The 17,636-nt window shown below is 41.3% G+C and overlaps 3 protein-coding genes and 1 non-coding gene across 8 annotated transcripts; 1 reads left to right on the top strand and 3 right to left on the bottom strand.

Annotated features, from left to right (window-relative positions):
- Positions 1-429: 429 nt before the first annotated feature.
- LOC116202293 (pathogen-related protein-like) lies at positions 430-1,763 on the bottom strand. Its single transcript, XM_031533798.1, has 4 exons — positions 1,588-1,763; positions 1,309-1,441; positions 888-1,189; positions 430-749 (listed from the first exon to the last, which is right to left on the bottom strand). Exons 1-4 carry the CDS (start codon positions 1,726-1,728, stop codon positions 582-584), a joined length of 744 nt encoding a protein of 247 aa, XP_031389658.1. The 5' UTR covers positions 1,729-1,763; the 3' UTR covers positions 430-581.
- Positions 1,764-3,789: 2,026 nt separating this feature from the next.
- Positions 3,790-3,884, bottom strand: LOC116206494. Its single transcript, XR_004156722.1, has one exon. It is a non-coding gene; the product is annotated as a small nucleolar RNA Z221/R21b (small nucleolar RNA).
- A 902-nt stretch (positions 3,885-4,786) lies between these two features.
- LOC116204925 (protein LAZ1 homolog 1) lies at positions 4,787-9,188 on the bottom strand. 5 transcript variants are annotated; one of them, XR_004156421.1, is made up of 10 exons: positions 8,600-8,756; positions 7,697-8,200; positions 7,283-7,339; positions 7,028-7,136; positions 6,627-6,811; positions 6,453-6,541; positions 5,913-6,168; positions 5,544-5,789; positions 5,094-5,453; positions 4,787-4,995 (listed from the first exon to the last, which is right to left on the bottom strand). XR_004156421.1 is itself a non-coding variant. In XM_031537300.1 (9 exons), the coding sequence occupies exons 2-9, from the start codon at positions 7,910-7,912 to the stop codon at positions 5,157-5,159; spliced, it is 1,455 nt and encodes a 484-aa protein (XP_031393160.1). In that variant the 5' UTR covers positions 7,913-8,200; positions 9,171-9,188; the 3' UTR covers positions 4,787-5,156. The 5 variants fall into 5 exon arrangements, 4 of the variants coding, with proteins under 4 accessions (XP_031393160.1, XP_031393158.1, XP_031393157.1 ...); XM_031537300.1 differs by lacking the exon at positions 8,600-8,756 and adding an exon at positions 9,171-9,188 and having other exon boundaries at positions 4,787-5,453; XM_031537298.1 differs by lacking the exon at positions 8,600-8,756 and adding an exon at positions 8,974-9,128 and having other exon boundaries at positions 4,787-5,453.
- Positions 9,189-13,931: 4,743 nt separating this feature from the next.
- LOC116203293 (TMV resistance protein N-like) lies at positions 13,932-14,801 on the top strand. The gene has a single exon (XM_031534969.1). The coding sequence runs from the start codon at positions 13,932-13,934 to the stop codon at positions 14,799-14,801; it is 870 nt and encodes a 289-aa protein (XP_031390829.1).
- Positions 14,802-17,636: the final 2,835 nt, after the last annotated feature.

Raw genomic sequence — 17,636 nt, 5'->3', positions numbered from 1 at the left:
CGGCCCCTCCCTCCCCTCGACTCCTGCATCTCCTCCCCTGTCGCCTCGGCCCCCCGAACATGTTTTTCAATTTTGAAATTATGGGAGTTATATTAAAATGGAGTGGTATAAATATTTATGGGTGGGGCCCATTATTTTGACTTTGATGAGTGTAATTTATTTTGTTATGGGTAGAGTTAAAATCAAAATCACGATTCTAAAATTAAACTCAAACTTCAAACGGGGCCACAATAGATAGATATGTTTCTGTCGAGTTGAGTTCATAGTTTCATCGCAAGGATTAGGCTGAGGTTTGCCGTACCCAATTTTTCTTTGCTGTTATTCTCCAGCGTTCCTGTATATGTTTTGTAGGATCAATTAGTCGAGTAAGCACTGCTTATGCTCATAATATCTGAGTTTTATGCTTGATAACATACGTTTTCGATAGACTTTTGCACATTATTAATCCAAATGTTATTTATTGTTGCGCAGAAACAGTACATTAATTCCCACCACAATAATATATATGAAGTCTTATTAATGTCTTAAACATAGCATTCGGTTCTTTTCTCGGTAGACCATAGTATTTGATTTACTTCATCTCATCCAGTGCTCCTGAGGAAAGGGCAGGACGAGGAGGCTGCCGCCGCCGCCGCCGCCTCGTCTGGAGCGTGAGCAGAGTCCGCTGCGGAGCCTCTCATCAGACCTCCAAGAAGCTCTCCCCTGTCAAGGAAGAACTCCACCCTCACTATCTTCATGTTCTCGTCCACCTGCAGACACACACCACAACATGGAGACATTAATTAGCTGGAGATGTCAGCATGATTAAAGTTCGAAGAACAAAAGAACAATCATGTTCTTCGTCGAATGCCGATATATAATGTAAGATCACAATCTTCTCAAAGTACCTCATAGACACCAATGCCGAAGAACTCCACCATTTCTCCAGTTGCGGCATGGCTTTTGAAGGGGCCTTCCATGTGGCCCCAGTGCCTGAACTTGAACACCATCACGGGCGGCCCTGCATACACCTCGAGGACTTCCAGCACGAACCCTCTAGGGAAGGTCGTCGTGAACGCCAGGTGGGACGTGTCGACAGTCTCACTGGCCGGGTCATAGCCCCGCATAGCCTCAGGCAAAGCCGTCTGGAGGAAGAAGTTGTAGCCTCCTCCTATCATCCCCACTTCTTTCATACTCATCGGTTTCCTTCCTGCAAGTAATTAACCAAACTGCCCTTTGAGAACTGTCTTAATAAAAACCACAATAAATGTTTTTTTTCTTTTTCTTTTTAAATTGAACTTTGAGAAAATTCATGAAAAGAGAGACAACCATTGAGGCTGAGAGTGAGCTTGTAGGGGTCAAGTGATTTGTAGTCTTCGGGTCTTGTCTTGTGGAACAACTCCATTTCAAAGGTTTTCACTAGGTTCTGTACCTTCTCCTCGATCGAACCAGCCGGCCATATCTTCAAGAAAAAATTAGCCAAGATCGAGATCAGTTATATCACAAATTGTCTAGAAGGACAACGGAAACTCGATATGTCATATTAGAGGTTTCTCCTATCTATAGTACGTATGGGTCCATGTACCTACATAAACATATAAGCCGTACCTTAGTCCGGCCTTCCTCGAAGAGTTTGTTGACAGCGTCGTAGTTAGGGGCAGCACCGAATCTCCAACGGGTGTTCTTTTCTCCTTCATCATACAAATAAGACCTGTACTTGTCGGTCTTTTGATCATCCGAAGAACCCATTGTCTCGCGAAAATAATCTTGTGAACAATCCAACACATATCTTCAAACTTATATATAGAGAGAAAAGAGGTGGTAGGGAGGTGGTGTGGTCCTATCTTGCTACTCCAATAATTTTTTATTCAAACATATAAATTATCAAATCGAGGAAATTAAGAAAGAAAATCGAATATGTTAAATCGAAATTATACATTCTATCATAGTGAGGCATATGATACTGCCCATAGTTGATTTGGCTTAGTTTTTTGGGACTTCTAGATTTGATCGTTTTAAACAGGGGTAAATGGTGTTGGTCTCTAATGTAATTTCATTTTATTATCAATGAAAGTTTCACCATTCATCCAAAAAAATCGACACCAATTTTGTGACCAATCCCATGCGGACAAGCTCAACCTAGTTGATCTGGACCAATTAATTTGATGATATTGACTTCAACTATTCTTATCTCATTTTGTTTTTTTTGAAATTTTCGTCATGCCTTTTGTATTAATTGTGTTCATTGTTGTTGGCATAGATTTGATGTAAGTATGCTGCTCCATGTACATGAGCTGTAAGACTACGTTCCATATTAAAGCAATTTTGTTCCTTCTTCGATATACATCTAGGAGCTAGCATTAGGCAGAGTGTCCGTTTGATACCAAATCGATGCTCGATTAAGATTAGATTGAGAATATCTACCATCCACGATCTCATCAAATATCTAAATAATATATATATATATATATATATTTCTTTTTTGCTGAATAATATATATATATAGATAATTAATGATACAATGTTGGTAGACATAACATGAAAGTTCGCGGAAAGGTTGGGCAAGAATCTTTGCCCTTATTTTTTTTATCCTCCCCACAAGAAAATTATATATGACGGGTTAGATAGATAATGCATGTCCTACGTTTGATCAGTCAGGGATTTGACTTCTTCAAAATAAATTAAAATCAATAACATATATTAACCAAAAAAAAAAAAAAAAGAGTTCAACTTCATCCTCATGTCATGGCAGCACGGCACTATCAATAATTCCCTATGGTTGCTTGCCCCCGTAGGGTAAGTGCTTTGATTTTTCATGTGCCCTTTCAAATTTGTGGATATGAATTGGATCAGAAAAAGGCAGTTTTGCTTTCATAGCAGTCCGGAAGCCCATAAACGTGTGATCGATATAGAATTGCATAAAGCAATTAGGATCGATATTTTGAAGGATGTCCAACCAAGAAAATAGCAACTTGAACTCTTATTGTAGCAGCCCCAAAACATGTCTACTATCTATAAAGTAGAGAGACTACTAGGAAACTTCCTGGTCACATTTTCAAATAACATTAACTCGTTTCTTTATATGTCATTGTATTATACTTGGGAAAGAATCTCATTTCTTTTCAATCCATATGGATGATCTTTCAGTCTGTTATCCAGAAACCCATGCAGATTGCAACCCATTGAACTCCAATTAATCTAGAACAGAACGGGCCAACCCACCTTGAAATAAAGTTCTTCAAACATAAATTTTATCCTATTCGAGTGAAAAGATGATTATGTTTTATAGAATCAAATCAAACGGGTTGTTCCTTCCCACGTCTTATCCCAAGCAAAAGAAATCCTCTAAACAAGTTGAACTGAATGGAAGAGGGAGAGCTGAGGAACCATCAGAAACCAATTGTTTATCCCCAGAAACCGATGAGGCTTAGTACGGTCCGCATCATGGTTTGAGGGTTTACCCTCCATCACTTGGTTCCTTTGGAAAATTATCCGGTACCGGCACAGACCGTCTCGTGAGGGTCCAAATGAACACAGTCGACTGTAAGTGTAACATAATCGAGAGCCAAGTGCAATCGACTGTATTACATTTTGCAATCGACTGAGTTTATTTGAAACACGTAACGGACGGTTCCGTGCCGGGACCGGATAAGCTTCCCCTTACTAGTAATAAATAAACAAATTAAAGATCAAAACTTTCGATCCGATTTAAATCACTTCTCATTCAGTCAGAACATTCGGAAAAAGAATTGCACATTATCTTTACTCAAACAAAGAAGAAGCCGAAGACATGAAGATGAAGGGGGAAGAAGGCTCAGAAGGAAAAATGGGTGTGAGAAATTTATCAGCACGAAGATTTTCAATCAGAGTGGTGCATGACATTCTCAAATTCCTCATCACTGCCTCATCAATATCAATATCAAATCAAATCAAATCAAATCAGAGACGAAGAAAAAGAAGCAACGATGCAAACCAGAAAGAGAGATGAGACGACGCATACCATCGCTGGGTGGCTACGGATGAGATATAAAGGTCGCGAGGGGAGTAAGGGAAACCCTAGTGTCTCTCTCTCCATCTATCTACCACTTTGCCCCTCTGGTAGGCCGTCAAAGCCCAGCCCATCATAAGTTTCATTACTCTTGGGCTTCGCATGGAGGTGGAGGCCCGCGGAGGCCCATTGATGAAGGGCCTGGTCTTACCGTATCCGTCGGGACGCGACGATGAGACCACCTTCTTCTCGAGAAAATTTTAAGCGACACATGGCACGTGCTGACACTAGTTCCTGTCAGAATTCAAGAAAAATGTAAAAAAAAAATAAGTATTATGGGCTCCACGAGACAATGTGGCAAACACGGAGCGCAAATGGAGTTGCACATCACGAAGTATGTATTAGACTCGCATAATATTTTCTTCTCAGGCATGAACATTCCATTCACTTTCTTTCGCCATTATTATGTCTATCGGATTTCATCGAGCCTGCCAAAACCACACACCTCGGTCTTTAGGTTGGATGCTTTTATTGTGATATTATCCAAAACTCGATCATCTTTGCCGAACCATTTGCAGCCTGAGTATAGCTCAAGGATGCATTGTTTACATCACGGACTTCCCTTTCGAACCTCTCATCTGGAAGCCAATCATTGCTGAACTACAGCAGCAAGCTGCTGCTTCAAAATAAAAGGGGGGAAAAAAAATTCTCTCAAGTTTTTCCATGTGATATAAATTCACAAATTTCCGACTCAAGGATACCCCGAAAATGAGACTGTCGGAAAACCAGAAGAAGAAATCAAAGTCGGTACACGCGAGATCGAATTACCCAAGAAAAAGGGGAGGCAGCTGCATCTTGTATTATGCACAATATCCGGAGTTTTACAAGCGCGTATCCTTTTCTAGAAACCAAAGGGTATTGAGACAAAGTTCATTCTGCCTAATAGCAAATCCCCGCCACAGCTCATGGCTCCTAACTGAGGATAGCACCAATTGGAGTGTCATCAAGTCCCTTATGTACAACTTCCACTGCCAACATCAATGACAAAAACCTCAAAATTCTCATCCATGGATATGATGAAGCGTCTATAATGCAATGAGAGCATTACACCGGATTGAGATTTTACCTAGTCATGACTGAATCCACCACAGAAGCTGTACAATTACGTGCAGTTTCAACCCCCTCTGTGTCATCTCATGTTTCTAACCCGGGATACCGAGGCTTTGGAATGACCAGCTTGTCTCTTCCCACTCGATAAACCGCTGTCGCTAACACTCCCTTCCAGAAGCTTATCATGAGCCTCAGAGAATTCCCCATTCCACGAATTCAAGGGAATCAGATATGTATCGTCCTTGGAGCTCTTCCTCCGCTCTTCAAACTTTTTCACATTTTCTGATATTTGGTGGAACGTTTTATTGATCTTTGCAAAACCCTTCTCAACTGGTTCTACCACATGCGAGACCGTATACTTCATATCATCAACAATCTGAAAGAACAGAAGAATTATATAATCAGCTTCCGCTTATGAGAAAGAGAAATGAGTAATAGGTAGCTGAAGTGTTAACATTCATCTTACTATTTCACCGCTCCCAACAACCACGTCACGAACACTCTGCGGAAAATTCAGACGCTTCTCCCTTTCATCATGCCGCGAGAGTCGGATCCTAGTCGTCCGCTCACAGTCTCGAACCTCCTCTGGATCGGGAGGGGTTCCTAATGATGCATAGTCACTCATAACAGCCACATTACGGACACATCTTTCTCCACGCTTGTAAGGCGCAGCGGGGAATACATGAAGGTGCACTATAGCAGCAATCCCCATCTGCTCAAGTGATTTGAAACTTTTTCATGAGAAACAGCCCAAACTATAGCGATCCACAGTAGTGACAAACAGAGATTTTCACAAAAGCAAAGATAACTATGGTGTTTTATCTACATTACACACCTCTATGCAGATGATGTAGTCTTGAATACGCGTCTTCAGCTCCTGAGCCAGGGACCCTTTCAAGGCCCCAATTGAGAAGAGAAATGCAACAGCGACTCCTTGCCACCATGTTAGGAATACAATCGACTTGAAAACCAAGAACTTTGCAAGTGGTTTGATTGGTCGCAGCTTCTGCTTAGTCACTGTATAGAATTGGACAAGGCAATACAGGGCCCATGTCTGACTAAAATTAAGAACGACCGCCAAGTATGGATAGCTGGCAATAGAAAGAAGAGATTACAATCAAATATACACAAAGCATTGCAACATAACTTTGCTACACTATAAAACCATCAACATTAGGCCAAGTTGGACAGTAAATAGAATAAGTGCAGCTATTGGCTAAAAAAATTTCAATTTTCATGATGCAGGTTTCATTCGACTCCCTTGCTTTTCCTCTAACACCAAATACGATATTACTGTCTTTTATTAACTGTGGTATTGTGAATGGTTATAAGCATGTCATAACATCAATAAGTATAATTGGAATCTGCATCTTACCCATAATTCCATTGGAACTTCCCTTCTCCATATACCCCAAAAGCTTGAAGAATCATTGCTAGTAGGGCGCAGATCAATTTTAGAATCATCTGAAAAGTGAATTCACTTGCCAGTTACAAGGTTTTCCAGAAAGTCAACATAACAGAAGATTCTCAACAAGAATTAAAGACGTACATACTGAACAATGCCAATTTTTACAGCATGGTAGAAGTCTGGACCGAGATACCATTCTCTCATGAAACAATTTAATGGAAAAGGATGCTCTACTACTCCATATGAATATGCTTCTTCTAGAAGAGGTGTACTGGCGCTTATCACACTTTGACTTTCCATATATTTGATGGTGCTTTCTTCTCCACCTAAATCAACAGCAGCAGTCACCAATGAGGGTAAGAAACAAAAATTCCAAGGCTGTAGATGAACCGAAAGCATGTAAAAGTTACTATGATAGTAGTGATGAATTAATGCAACCAACAAAAAAAATCTATAAAGAGTGGTTGCTGCAGTTATATCCACAGGGCATAGGAGAAAACAAACAGAAAGCAGCATTACAGAAGTAAGCCAAACCAACATACCTAAACAGGCTATTAAGTATCTCTCGAAGCAATATAATGCAAATGCTTCATAACAGTCTCGGATCACTTCGCAATTGAACGCAGCACTTGAATCCACTAGCGACAAGAACTACACCAGAGAATATACAGCCACTATCAGTAAGCACATGGAATACATACATATACATCAGAGCTTGCAGCCACAGCTATAGACTCTGCAAGACTGCAAATAGAAAGTTAAAACTTTGGATAGTTCAGTTTAGTAAGTTCATATACCGATTCCACAGCGTAGACTGGAACCATCAGAATGAGTCCAATCAGAAACTTCTGCTCCTGAGAAGGAGGAAAAGGACAGCCAATTTAGGCAGTTGCCAGTTAGAAAAGTAAAATTATAACTTTAACTTATCATATCTACAGTAGTAACATTCTTCTCACCACTATGAGGTCATGTATAAGCTTACCAGCCCCATGTTCATAGGCCACCCTCCCAGTACCAAAAACTACCTCCTAAGTCTATATGCCATATAACCTATTGTAGAGTCCAAAGGCTGTTCTGACATAAAATTGGTTTATGCAACTTTATGGCAGTATAATATCACAAGAGTATATAGCGGAGCACCAATTTCCAAAAGAGCTTTTGGTTGTGTAGTAAATTCTCTTAAGAAACAATAGCAGAGAACAGGAACTAACATCTGGCTGATTATAAGCGGCTAAATGCTCGAAGATTAGATACATCGAGAGAACCAGAGCAACCAGCACAAATATGCTTGCACTGAAAGTTGTCCAACTGAAGGCAACTGCTGTTTCAGCTCCAAAATTTAGTCGCCACACATCACTAAGCCGGCTCGAGGATTCGACGAAAGGGAGAATGAACAATAAAGAAAAGATGATATCTGTAAATCCCATTGAGCAGCAACCTCAGCACCTAATGCATTTATTATTGCTTGATTGCTGAAAACTTCAAGGTTCTACATGGAGGCCTCAGCAGTGGCAAAGTAGTTGTTCCTTGGAAATCTTTTTCCAGCCTTCTAATGCAAACACAAAATTACTGTTGATTCCGCTTAACTAAACTGCTCTCCTAAACCAAAAGGCGCCTCCACAAAGAAAATCCACAAGAGCTATAGCTTGCAGTCAGATTGCCCAAAAACACCGGCCTTTAGAGATCATTAAAAGTGCCAAGCAAATGAAGGAACCCTGCACAGATATTAAATCGTGAAAACCACAATCACAAAAGCCGTTGTTGCAAACATATCTGTAAAGAGATGGAATCAAATGCTCAAGAAAATATTGCAGCAATATGAAAAATATGCAACAAGATCATGGACAGAATGTCATGAAGTTCATCAAAGGGAATTCCACAGAGGAAGCAATTCATAGATTTCTGAGCCAGACTCAAAGATGAAAGGGCACAAGACTTAGCATTCTGATGAGATCCTTTTGTGCAGTAGAAATTCAGCATGCAATACTCAACAAAACCATCCGATCGTTCATCAGATGACTCCAGAAGTAATGCATATCCACTCTCAAACTTCTAAAAATCAGACGACAAACAAAAACCAATTTAATCTAAGAAATCAAGAGAGCAAAACCTACACACTTCCAATCCGGTATTACTCTCAATAAGCACGCCGGAGAAATCGCAAACTCATGCTGGCTCCATTGATGCAACGAGAAAAGGTAAACTCAAAACCCCAGACCTCCCCTACCATTCCTATTGCATCGCCGTCAAACCAACCACCAAACAAAGGGAAAAAAAAAATCCTTTTTAACGCCAACGAGCACACAACTACCATTCAACGATCATTCTTCAACGACGAGACAGCCAACAAGTCGAGAACATGAGCTCAGAAAAGAAAGAAAATCAGAACACGACACCAAATGACGCCCAAAACGCAACAAAAGCTGACGATCACAGACAAATACATCATCAGTTCGCGAATCAAAATCAATTCGTGCTTCAACATTACCAAGGGGAATCGCAATGAGGGAGGAGACAAGAGTACGACGGGTTAGGGTTCAAGCCCGGTGCCGTAATTTTCCCGGAAAAATCGAAGAGTAACTCCTTCCGAGGAGAAACGCCAAAAAGGGTGCTTTTTTTTTTTTTTTTTGGGAAAATGGGAAAAAGTGAACTGATTTTGCTTCGGCGGTTGGGAAACACTATTACCGGAGATTTTCCCATATCGGAGTAAAAGGTGCAGATCCTAACGCCACAGCGGATGTATATCCGTTCAGGTCACAGGCAGTTCTAAACCGTCGATTTTGTCCATTGGAAGGTATCGGCTTAGATCCGACGGCGATGAAGGAGGCTGTAAGGAAGTGTTAGTGACAGAGAGCGGCTGATTTTGTAATCCGGTTGACCACAGGATTGAGGTGACTTAGTGGACACGCAAGCGTGGACACGTGGCAGTAAGATTCCTCAGCTATTTCCACGTCAGATTCCGCCTTAAGGCCGGGTGTACTGAGGCTGCCTGCAGTGACAGGGGCAGACGCGCCGGGCTGGAGGAAAGCCGTGCACGTCTCTGGGGCCTCTGCTCTCCTCACAAAGGAGGTCGCAGTGACCAGGCCCGGGCGACTGTTTATCAAAAGTCAATTATGGCTGCAGCGTAGCAGTCTTGGGCCCCACGCAGCAGCTCGTGCTCCCTTTAATTTTTTTTAATATTTTCGTTGTCCCTCCCATCTTTCTAGCTCTTCCTTCCGTTGCTATCCTCTGCTTCGCATCAACCTCGCCATTGACGCCCAGCCCCAAAGCTCCCATCCCCATCGATCTGAAGAAGGAGGAGAAAGGAAATGGGATTTCTGGGTTCGATTTGACTTGGGTAGTTAGGGTTTTCGGAATTAGCCGTAGGGCCCTCGATTTAGAGAAGCAATTCGACTGAGCTCCCATGACTAACCCCCCTGGGCCCCCGAACTAATCGAATCAGATAGAAGCCGAGGACGGAGAAGCTTCACGGCGAAACTCACGGCCGCCATCCCGCAAGTTGTCGTGAACCTCCACTCCGTCGCGGAGGACCTTCTGGTTCTCAAAACCACCGAAACCACTCCTTCCCGTGAAGGGGACTGAGATGGAGAATTGAATATTATTTTTTTAAACGATAACTATTATTAATATATATTAATTATATATAATAGCAATTTAATTAATATAAAAATGTATGTGAGTTCGGATTGAAGACACCAAAATCAGAGATCCATTGGAGGATGTCTCTATCTACAGTGGCGCTGATGCGGCAGCATGAGGCTTAGTTCAATGACGTCAAAATTAGAGACCCATTGGAGATAGATGGAGTGATCGGAATAGGGACGGTACATGGGCCGAGCCCAATAAAGGCTCTTTATGTTGGATGGGCTGGGCCTGTTAGACTCTGCCCCCCGAAACATGAAAGTCTCTCGTATTTTCCAATTGATGAAACGTGATCACGTGAATCCTTAACTTAATTTTGCTTTGTGTTTGGGCAGTGATTCTTCATTATCTTTCTAAATTCTAAGGCCATCAAGTATAACATATGAGTTTCATATCGAGGATTTACGATACGTTACCTTCGTAAATTAGAACAAGACAGACGTATCTTAAACAAATCACCAGTCCTCTTACAGATTTGCTAGATAACTCGGCGTATTGAAACAGAACCGAAGACGGACTCGTGTCGGACATGAATTTTTTGATGAGGGATCACTGCGTAATAACTTTTTTTTTCCAGGAAATAATGTTGATGAGCTGTGGAGCGATAATAGTTAGTTTATGAGAATATTGCTACTGAACTGGCACCAGCATATTTGACACTGAATTCAAGTGGTTTTGTCCGCTGCTCTGAAGTTCATTTGTTCCGTTACTAGTTAAGGACAGGTTGAAGAACAAAAGACAACAGCAGGTGTAATCATCAAATTAGCTTGGAAGCTAAAGGAAAGCTGGATGATTAGTAACTACTTTTGTGCCCCTGCGCGATTTAAGACGTCATGGGTATATAACAAGTAGGAGCTACCTCATCGATGTTATAGCCGAGATGGAACTGATTTAAGTGATATTCGTGCATGCCCTACTTGGTCAATTTCCCGTTTGGAACACGCCCTCGGTAGAAAGTTAGCGTCTTCGTCCTACCTAGTTCTTCATGGGTGTCTTCGCATTTCACTTTCTTGTCCGAACTGGTGATCTTCCAGAAACCAACGTTCACAACGGTCCTCTCTTTCCTAAAATGGGTGGAATTTCTATGGTTGGCTAAGCCATTCCATTGCTCGATCAAGCTCTCTGTGTCTGTGGTTGTATGAGTTGATTGAAACAGTGTCGCCGTCGGTGTCATTTGGTGTTCGAATCATTCGATCTCTTCACATCTTCAGTGTCATTTTACAGGTTCCAACATGATATTCGGAACCAGTGGTATAATACAGGTTCCGGATAGGTTTCGGTTCCACAATTCTATAGGGTAGATTCGGTTCCAAAATATTGGAATATGTCCCTTACAGAGCAGGGTCCAGGTATTATGAAAAAAAAATAAGATTCCTAGAACCGATCAGCCCTAGTTGGCTTGAGTGTGGTTGATAAGGCACAATAAATGCAGTGATTGAATACTCTATATATAGTGTGGAGTGTGGAGTCAAAACAGTCAACTTATAGTCTTTCCCTTACTCGAGAAGTGCTTCCCTCGTCTGAAAAGTGTCTCCATGGTAAACTCCTCCGCAAGGCACTTGCATTGCTTTTCTTAACTCATTTTCCTTTTTCAATTTGTTAAAAAGAATGTTTCCTTTCAGCCAAAATTGGTTGCCTCAATCCCGCTTTGATTGTGCAAAGGAGAGATTTTAGGAATATTTATAATGAACTCAAGAGTACATTCAGCTAATTTTTTTGGAGATAGGACGTCCATGGTGTTACATAGTGACAGTCAGATAAATGTTATATTTGAAATCATCCCGATCACAAGAATAAAGTCACTCTCGAGTCTTTGTTAGATTATTGGGTTTTTTGCTCTAGTGTGATGTTTTTGCTTGGCACATGGTTTACAAGGCATGGAAGTACAATACTAGGATGATCTCTAGCTTTTAGTCATAGTAGTAAAATATCTCTGCATGAAATTGTTATAAAATGAAACCAACTGGAATCACCTCATAGCAAAGACCAAGTTGAGGACGGAACGGAATTAGTGTGAATTTTATTTTGGAAAAGATTAATTAATCGGTAATTTCTTATTTAAAATTGTATAGCTTTCTTCACAAAAATAAAAAATTGTACAGCTTCTTCATGAAGCCCAAACCTTGCTTCCCAAGGCTCGTACCTTTTTTTTTTTTTCCAATTTCTTGGACCCTACTCGACGCCAGAAGTAGGAATAGACATGTCATATTCACATATTCTCAGGAAAGTTTCGTCGCGCCCAAACATTTTTACGGTAGTTTCATTTAGCTCCCCAGTTTTCTTTTTGGACTGAGATCAATCCTAAAACTTTGGAAACTGTTCCATCCTTCTCCAACTTTTTAAGTACCTGGATGGAATGGATCTTGTTGGCCATTTTTTGCGTACATGCTATAGCCTTTCTGTTGAGGAATGAACTTCTTCAAAAATTCTCAACCGTTCACCAATGTTCTCCGATCACCGAACCATTATTGCATTCTGAAGTGCGTGTCAGATGCATCAGGCAAATACTGTTATATATGCACTTTTATTACACGAATAGCCGACCATGGCAGGGGAAAACAGAGAATATGAACTGCCAATTCTTTTTTTCGCTGCGTTGATCTTGTCATTCAGAGATGTCGGTTTCCTGTTTCCATAACCTTACCGTGTACTGCGCTGACCGTTTAAAGTCAACGACTGTTTGGTTTCACAGAGAGAGAGAGAACAGAGTTGAGTCTCCATCTTCCCCTGAATCTGTTTGAAACTCTTTGGTTTCAGAAGCACTGGATGTTGATGGTGAGAATAATGGCTATCCTAGGTGGGCATGCCTGTGCTGTAGCTTTTTCTCACTGTTTGCTTCAAGCGAAAGAAGTGCAGAATCTGCAGCTTTCAGTTCAGATGATGACGTCTCTCGGGACTCTAATGTCCTAGCAGGACATTTAACCGCAACCCCAGCGGAATTTGAACTGGGCTATGAGTATGAGGTTTTCCTGAGCTTCAGGGGACCGGATACTCGCAAAGGCTTCACTGATTTCCTCTACAATGCCCTTGTAGATGCTGGGATATGCACCTTTCTGGACGACGAGACGCTCCGTAAAGGAGAAAAAATCGGGCCTAACCTCCTCGAGGCAATCAAGCAATCAAAGGTCTCTGTACCCATCTTCTCCACGGGCTATGCTTCCAGTAAATGGTGCCTCAAGGAACTGGCCCAGATGGTGGAATGTAGGAACTCGACAGAGCAGATGATATTGCCCATTTTTTATGATGTCATGCCCAATGAGGTTCGGCATCAAACAGGGCGAGATTATAGGAGAGCATTTTCACAGCGAGTGAGGACATACAGCTCGAACATCCTTCAGCAATGGGGGGATGCTCTAGCTGAGGTCGGAGCACTAAAGGGATGGGATCTAAAGAATGTGGCAAATGGGTAATCATTTATAATTTAACAGTGACCTCTTCTTCTTGCTGATATTCTGTCGTCCTATTTTAGTATTGTACTTCCGAGCTCATTTTGTTGAATCTTGTGAAGTATGTTTGTTGACATCCGTTAATTTGATTTACCTTTCGTTATCGTTATGGTTTGTGCTCCTGTATGTTAGTTTTTCCTCTTAATAATTATCAGTTTTCGGATTTCGTTTTTAATGTTTCCACATGAATATGTGCAAACCTGCAGACACCAAGGCCAGTTAATAAAGCTAGTAGTTACAGAGATTTTGAGGGAATTAAAGAAAGCTCATCTTCTTGTGACCGACAACTTAGTTGGGATTGAGGATCGCTTGGAGGCAGTCATAATGTTGGTGCGAGAGATGTAAGGATGATTGGGATATGGGTATGGGAGGCATCGGTAAGATGACTCTTGCCAAGGTCATCTACAATCAGATTTTGGATCAATTTGACGGTCGTAGCTTCCTCAATGACATTCGTGAATCGGTAAAACAGAATGGTCTTAAGTACCTGCAAAGTCTGCTAGTTGCTGATATCTTAAGGCGTGAACATCAGGATTTCACTAGTGTGGATGAAGGTACTGAGGAGCTTAAGCGCAGGTTCCTTGACAAGAGAGTCTTCAGTGTTCTCGATGATGTTGATCATGCCAGTCAGCTCACTGCACTGGCAGCAAAGCTTTACTGGTTCGGTCCAGGAAGCAGAATTATCATCACAACTAGAAACAGGGATGTCTTGCAAGTACCTCAAGTGTACTGGACATATGAAGTTGTAGAGATGAATAAAGATCACGCTCTCCAGCTCTTTTGCAAGCATGCGTTCCGTCAAGGCTCTCCCATGGCAAAATTGAGTGCTTTGGCTAAGGGTATTGTGGATACAACTGGAGGGATTCCCTTAGCCCTTGAGGTTATAGGCTCTTTTCTATCCGGCAAAAGCAAGACGATATGGGAGTCAACTCTAGAGAAGTTGAGAGCAATCCCATATGCAGAAGTCCAAGATAAGTTGCGGATCAGTTATGAGGCATTGGATCATCAGCTGAAGCAGATATTTTTGGATATTGCTTGCCTCTTCACAGGAGATGATAAAAATATTCCCTCATATATGTGGAAAGATTGCAATTTCTTCCCGGAAGGTGGAATTGATATCCTCCTTCTAATGTCTCTTATTAAGATTGTACCGGATAACAAGCTGTGGATGCATGATCAACTCAAAGATCTCGGTCGGGAAATTGTCCGGAAAGAAAATTACGGATAACTTGGAAAACGCAGAAGATTGTGGTACTATGAAGAAGCAAGGGATGTATTGGACAATTCTGAGGTATAAATAATTCAAATGCTGCACTAACCGTTGGGCGTTTTCGATCTTAATTTATTTTAGAACTTCTTTCCAGAAGTTTCATCTCATTGTTTACTAATTCTCAGTTGTTTGTGGAGCAGGGTACAGAGAATGTTTTAGCCATCCATCTTGATTTTAGAGTTGGGTCCAAAGACTGCTGTTTCACCGACGAGCAGTTTAGAAAGCTATAAAAGTTGAGGTTCCTCTGTTTACATTGTGCTTCTCTGGAAGGAGATTTTGATGGCTGCTTATTGCACTTGAGGTGGTTGAGTTTGCATAGTTCTATATTGATGAACCAGATGCCTATGCCAGCCAATTTAAATCTAAAGAACATTGTTGTCCTGGAATTAACATCATGCGATGCTGGAGATGGTTGGGACTCAATCCAGGTCATACGAACAAAAGTCGTCTTCTTTTTGTGTGTAATCTCTGTATTAAGCTTTGATTTCTGATTTGTATAATTTCGACTTGTTTTGCAGATGGCTGTGAAGCTGAAAGTCCTTTCCCTGCAACACTGCCATTATATTACCAGAACTCCTGATTTTTCACGGTTTACTAATTTAGAGAGGTTAAGCTTTGAAAACTGTCAGCGGTTGGAAGTGATTCATCAATAGGGAGGCTCAAGAGTCTGACGTTCCTAAACTTTAGTTTTTGTCACAACATTCGGGAGCTACCTCATCAAGCGGGCTATTTGAAGGCATTGACTGAGCATAGTATTTATGGAACTTTGTTACAAGATACACCAATCTCGAGTCACATGAAGAAGCTAAAAAATTCTCCATGCAAAGCATTGCAGCTTGTTGTATCGGATTCCCAACTCCATTGATCTCGGATCTCATACTTGATTGTTCTGAGATCATCGAGCTTCCGGACTCCATACAGGCTCTTGTGAAACTACAGCGTCTATCATTGAAGAGCTGTTCTTGGTTGATAGCACTTCCAGATTCCATTGGGCAGCTGAAGGAATTAATCGAGCTTAACTTATCTTTCGCGATAAGGATTACTAAATTGCCCGATTTTATTGGAGATTTAGAAGAGCTGCAAGTGCTCAACATTGATCACTCTGGCATACGTCGCTTATCGACAAATCTTGGAAATATGAGAAAGTGTTGGAGAAAAATTGGGGAGTGTGAGAGGACAAAATGTTTCACACCGGTTGAAAAGAAAATATGAGAAAAGTTTATAAAAAATAAAGGCACAGTAATTCATTGGTTTAAGCTTTTGGGTTGCATATGGGCTCAAGATTGAATTAGGCCCATTTTATTTAAAAATTTATCCAACCGGTATCAGAGCCCATGGTTATAACCCTGTGTGTAGGGTGGCTTCGTGCTGTGAGGTGCGCATAACGTGTATGTATGCGCGGGTCCGTGTGACCCGTAGGCTCAAGTGTAGGCGTAACGTGTGCCCCGAGTAGGCATCCGTTGTGTCCGATGTCGGGACATCGAAGTGAGGGCGGGTGTGATTAAGTCGTGTGGTCCCGTCGATTATTTAAGGTCACGTGGCTCGTGTAAGATGACACGATACCACGTGAGGGCGAGATGTTAGAGAAAAATTGGGGAGTGTAAGAGGACAAAATGTCCCATACCGGTTGAAAAGAAAATATGAGAAAAGTTTATAAAAAATAAAGGTCCAGTAACCATTGGCTTAAATTTTTGGGTTGTGTTCTATTTTATTTGAAAATTTATCCAACTGAAAGCTTATGGTGGTCGACGCTTTGCTTTGTGTGGAGATGGGGGCAATTGTCCCTCTTAAGGGTCTTGAGATTAGATGATGCAGGCATTAGAAGCCCGATTTGTCGAGCTTAAAGCTGTTGGAAAGCTTGGACGCTGGAGGCTGCAAGAAGCTACAGGGCCTAGAAGGCCTCGATGAGTTGGAATCACTGCAAACGTTAGATCTCAGACAATGCAAAGCAATTACAAGGTTGCCAAATGTCTCGGGGCTGAAGTCCTTACAGTGGCTAAATATCTCAGGCTGTGATAATCTAACAGAAATTCCGGGGCTCGAAGAGATAAATCCAAGATCAATTTCTAGATATTAAGTGAAATTGAGGGGTACGGGTCCGTAACAACTTCTATGATGGACTTCAATCTCTCAATATCAGACTACGGTGAGTTTACAACTTCAAAGAGGATTTCCTTTGATATTCATCGCATTTGCCTCAAACTTTTGGTTTGTAAATGGCAGAGACGGTTTTTCTGCACCTTTTACTATTTACTAGGTAGTCATAGTCAGTGCAGACATTTGATACGATTAACTGTTAGGGCAAACTTTCTGAATTGCCCTGTGTGTTTGCCTTAATCATACTGTTGGCTGCTAGATCAATATTTGATTGATTACTGATAATGCTGTCTCGTGTATTACTATCACTATCATGTACCAGATAAATGGTATCTGATGGACGAGGTTTTTAGCTCTGGAAGCATGTTGAATGGAGAGTTCTATAACCTCGAACTATCTGACAAAGTGTTATTTTGAAGCCGATGTTCTGTCGCAAAACATGCTTCTTCAAATTGCTTTCTTTAATAAGCAACTTGCCCCAGCAAGTACTTGTAACTGTTTGCTCTATATCACCTTTTTTGACATCTTCCAGTTATTTTTCTGTCATCTTTAACTTGATATCATTGATGTACAGCGAGGAATGTCCGGTTATCTGATTCGTGAATGATTACTTTTTCGGAGATCCTTCCAGTTCTGGTAAGTACTAAATAACTCTTAAAGTTTCTTTCTTCCGGTTCGCTTGTGGGAATGGAAGGA

Source organism: Punica granatum, chromosome 4 (genome assembly GCF_007655135.1).
Source record: "Punica granatum isolate Tunisia-2019 chromosome 4, ASM765513v2, whole genome shotgun sequence".
Taxonomy (NCBI): Eukaryota; Viridiplantae; Streptophyta; class Magnoliopsida; order Myrtales; family Lythraceae; genus Punica; species Punica granatum.
Note: the sequence above shows the minus strand (reverse complement) of the source record. Positions and strands in the feature narration are given on the sequence as shown.

What these genes read in the sequence shown, in the direction of transcription:
- LOC116202293 (XM_031533798.1), bottom strand. Translation starts at nt 1,728, where the DNA reads ATGGGTTCTTCGGATGATCAAAAGACCGACAAGTACAGGTCTTATTTG. An exon ending in TCGAGGAAGGCCGGACTAAG is followed by an intron (nt 1,442 to 1,587) that starts GTACGGCTTATA and finishes TTTTTCTTGAAG; the next exon opens with ATATGGCCGGCTGGTTCGAT. An exon ending in GCTCACTCTCAGCCTCAATG is followed by an intron (nt 1,190 to 1,308) that starts GTTGTCTCTCTT and finishes AATTACTTGCAG; the next exon opens with GAAGGAAACCGATGAGTATG.
- LOC116204925 (XM_031537300.1), bottom strand. Translation starts at nt 7,912, where the DNA reads ATGGGATTTACAGATATCATCTTTTCTTTATTGTTCATTCTCCCTTTC. An exon ending in ATACTTAATAGCCTGTTTAG is followed by an intron (nt 6,812 to 7,027) that starts GTATGTTGGTTT and finishes CTGTTGATTTAG; the next exon opens with GTGGAGAAGAAAGCACCATC. An exon ending in ACTACATCATCTGCATAGAG is followed by an intron (nt 5,790 to 5,912) that starts GTGTGTAATGTA and finishes TCACTTGAGCAG; the next exon opens with ATGGGGATTGCTGCTATAGT.
- LOC116203293 (XM_031534969.1), top strand. Translation starts at nt 13,932, where the DNA reads ATGGGTATGGGAGGCATCGGTAAGATGACTCTTGCCAAGGTCATCTAC.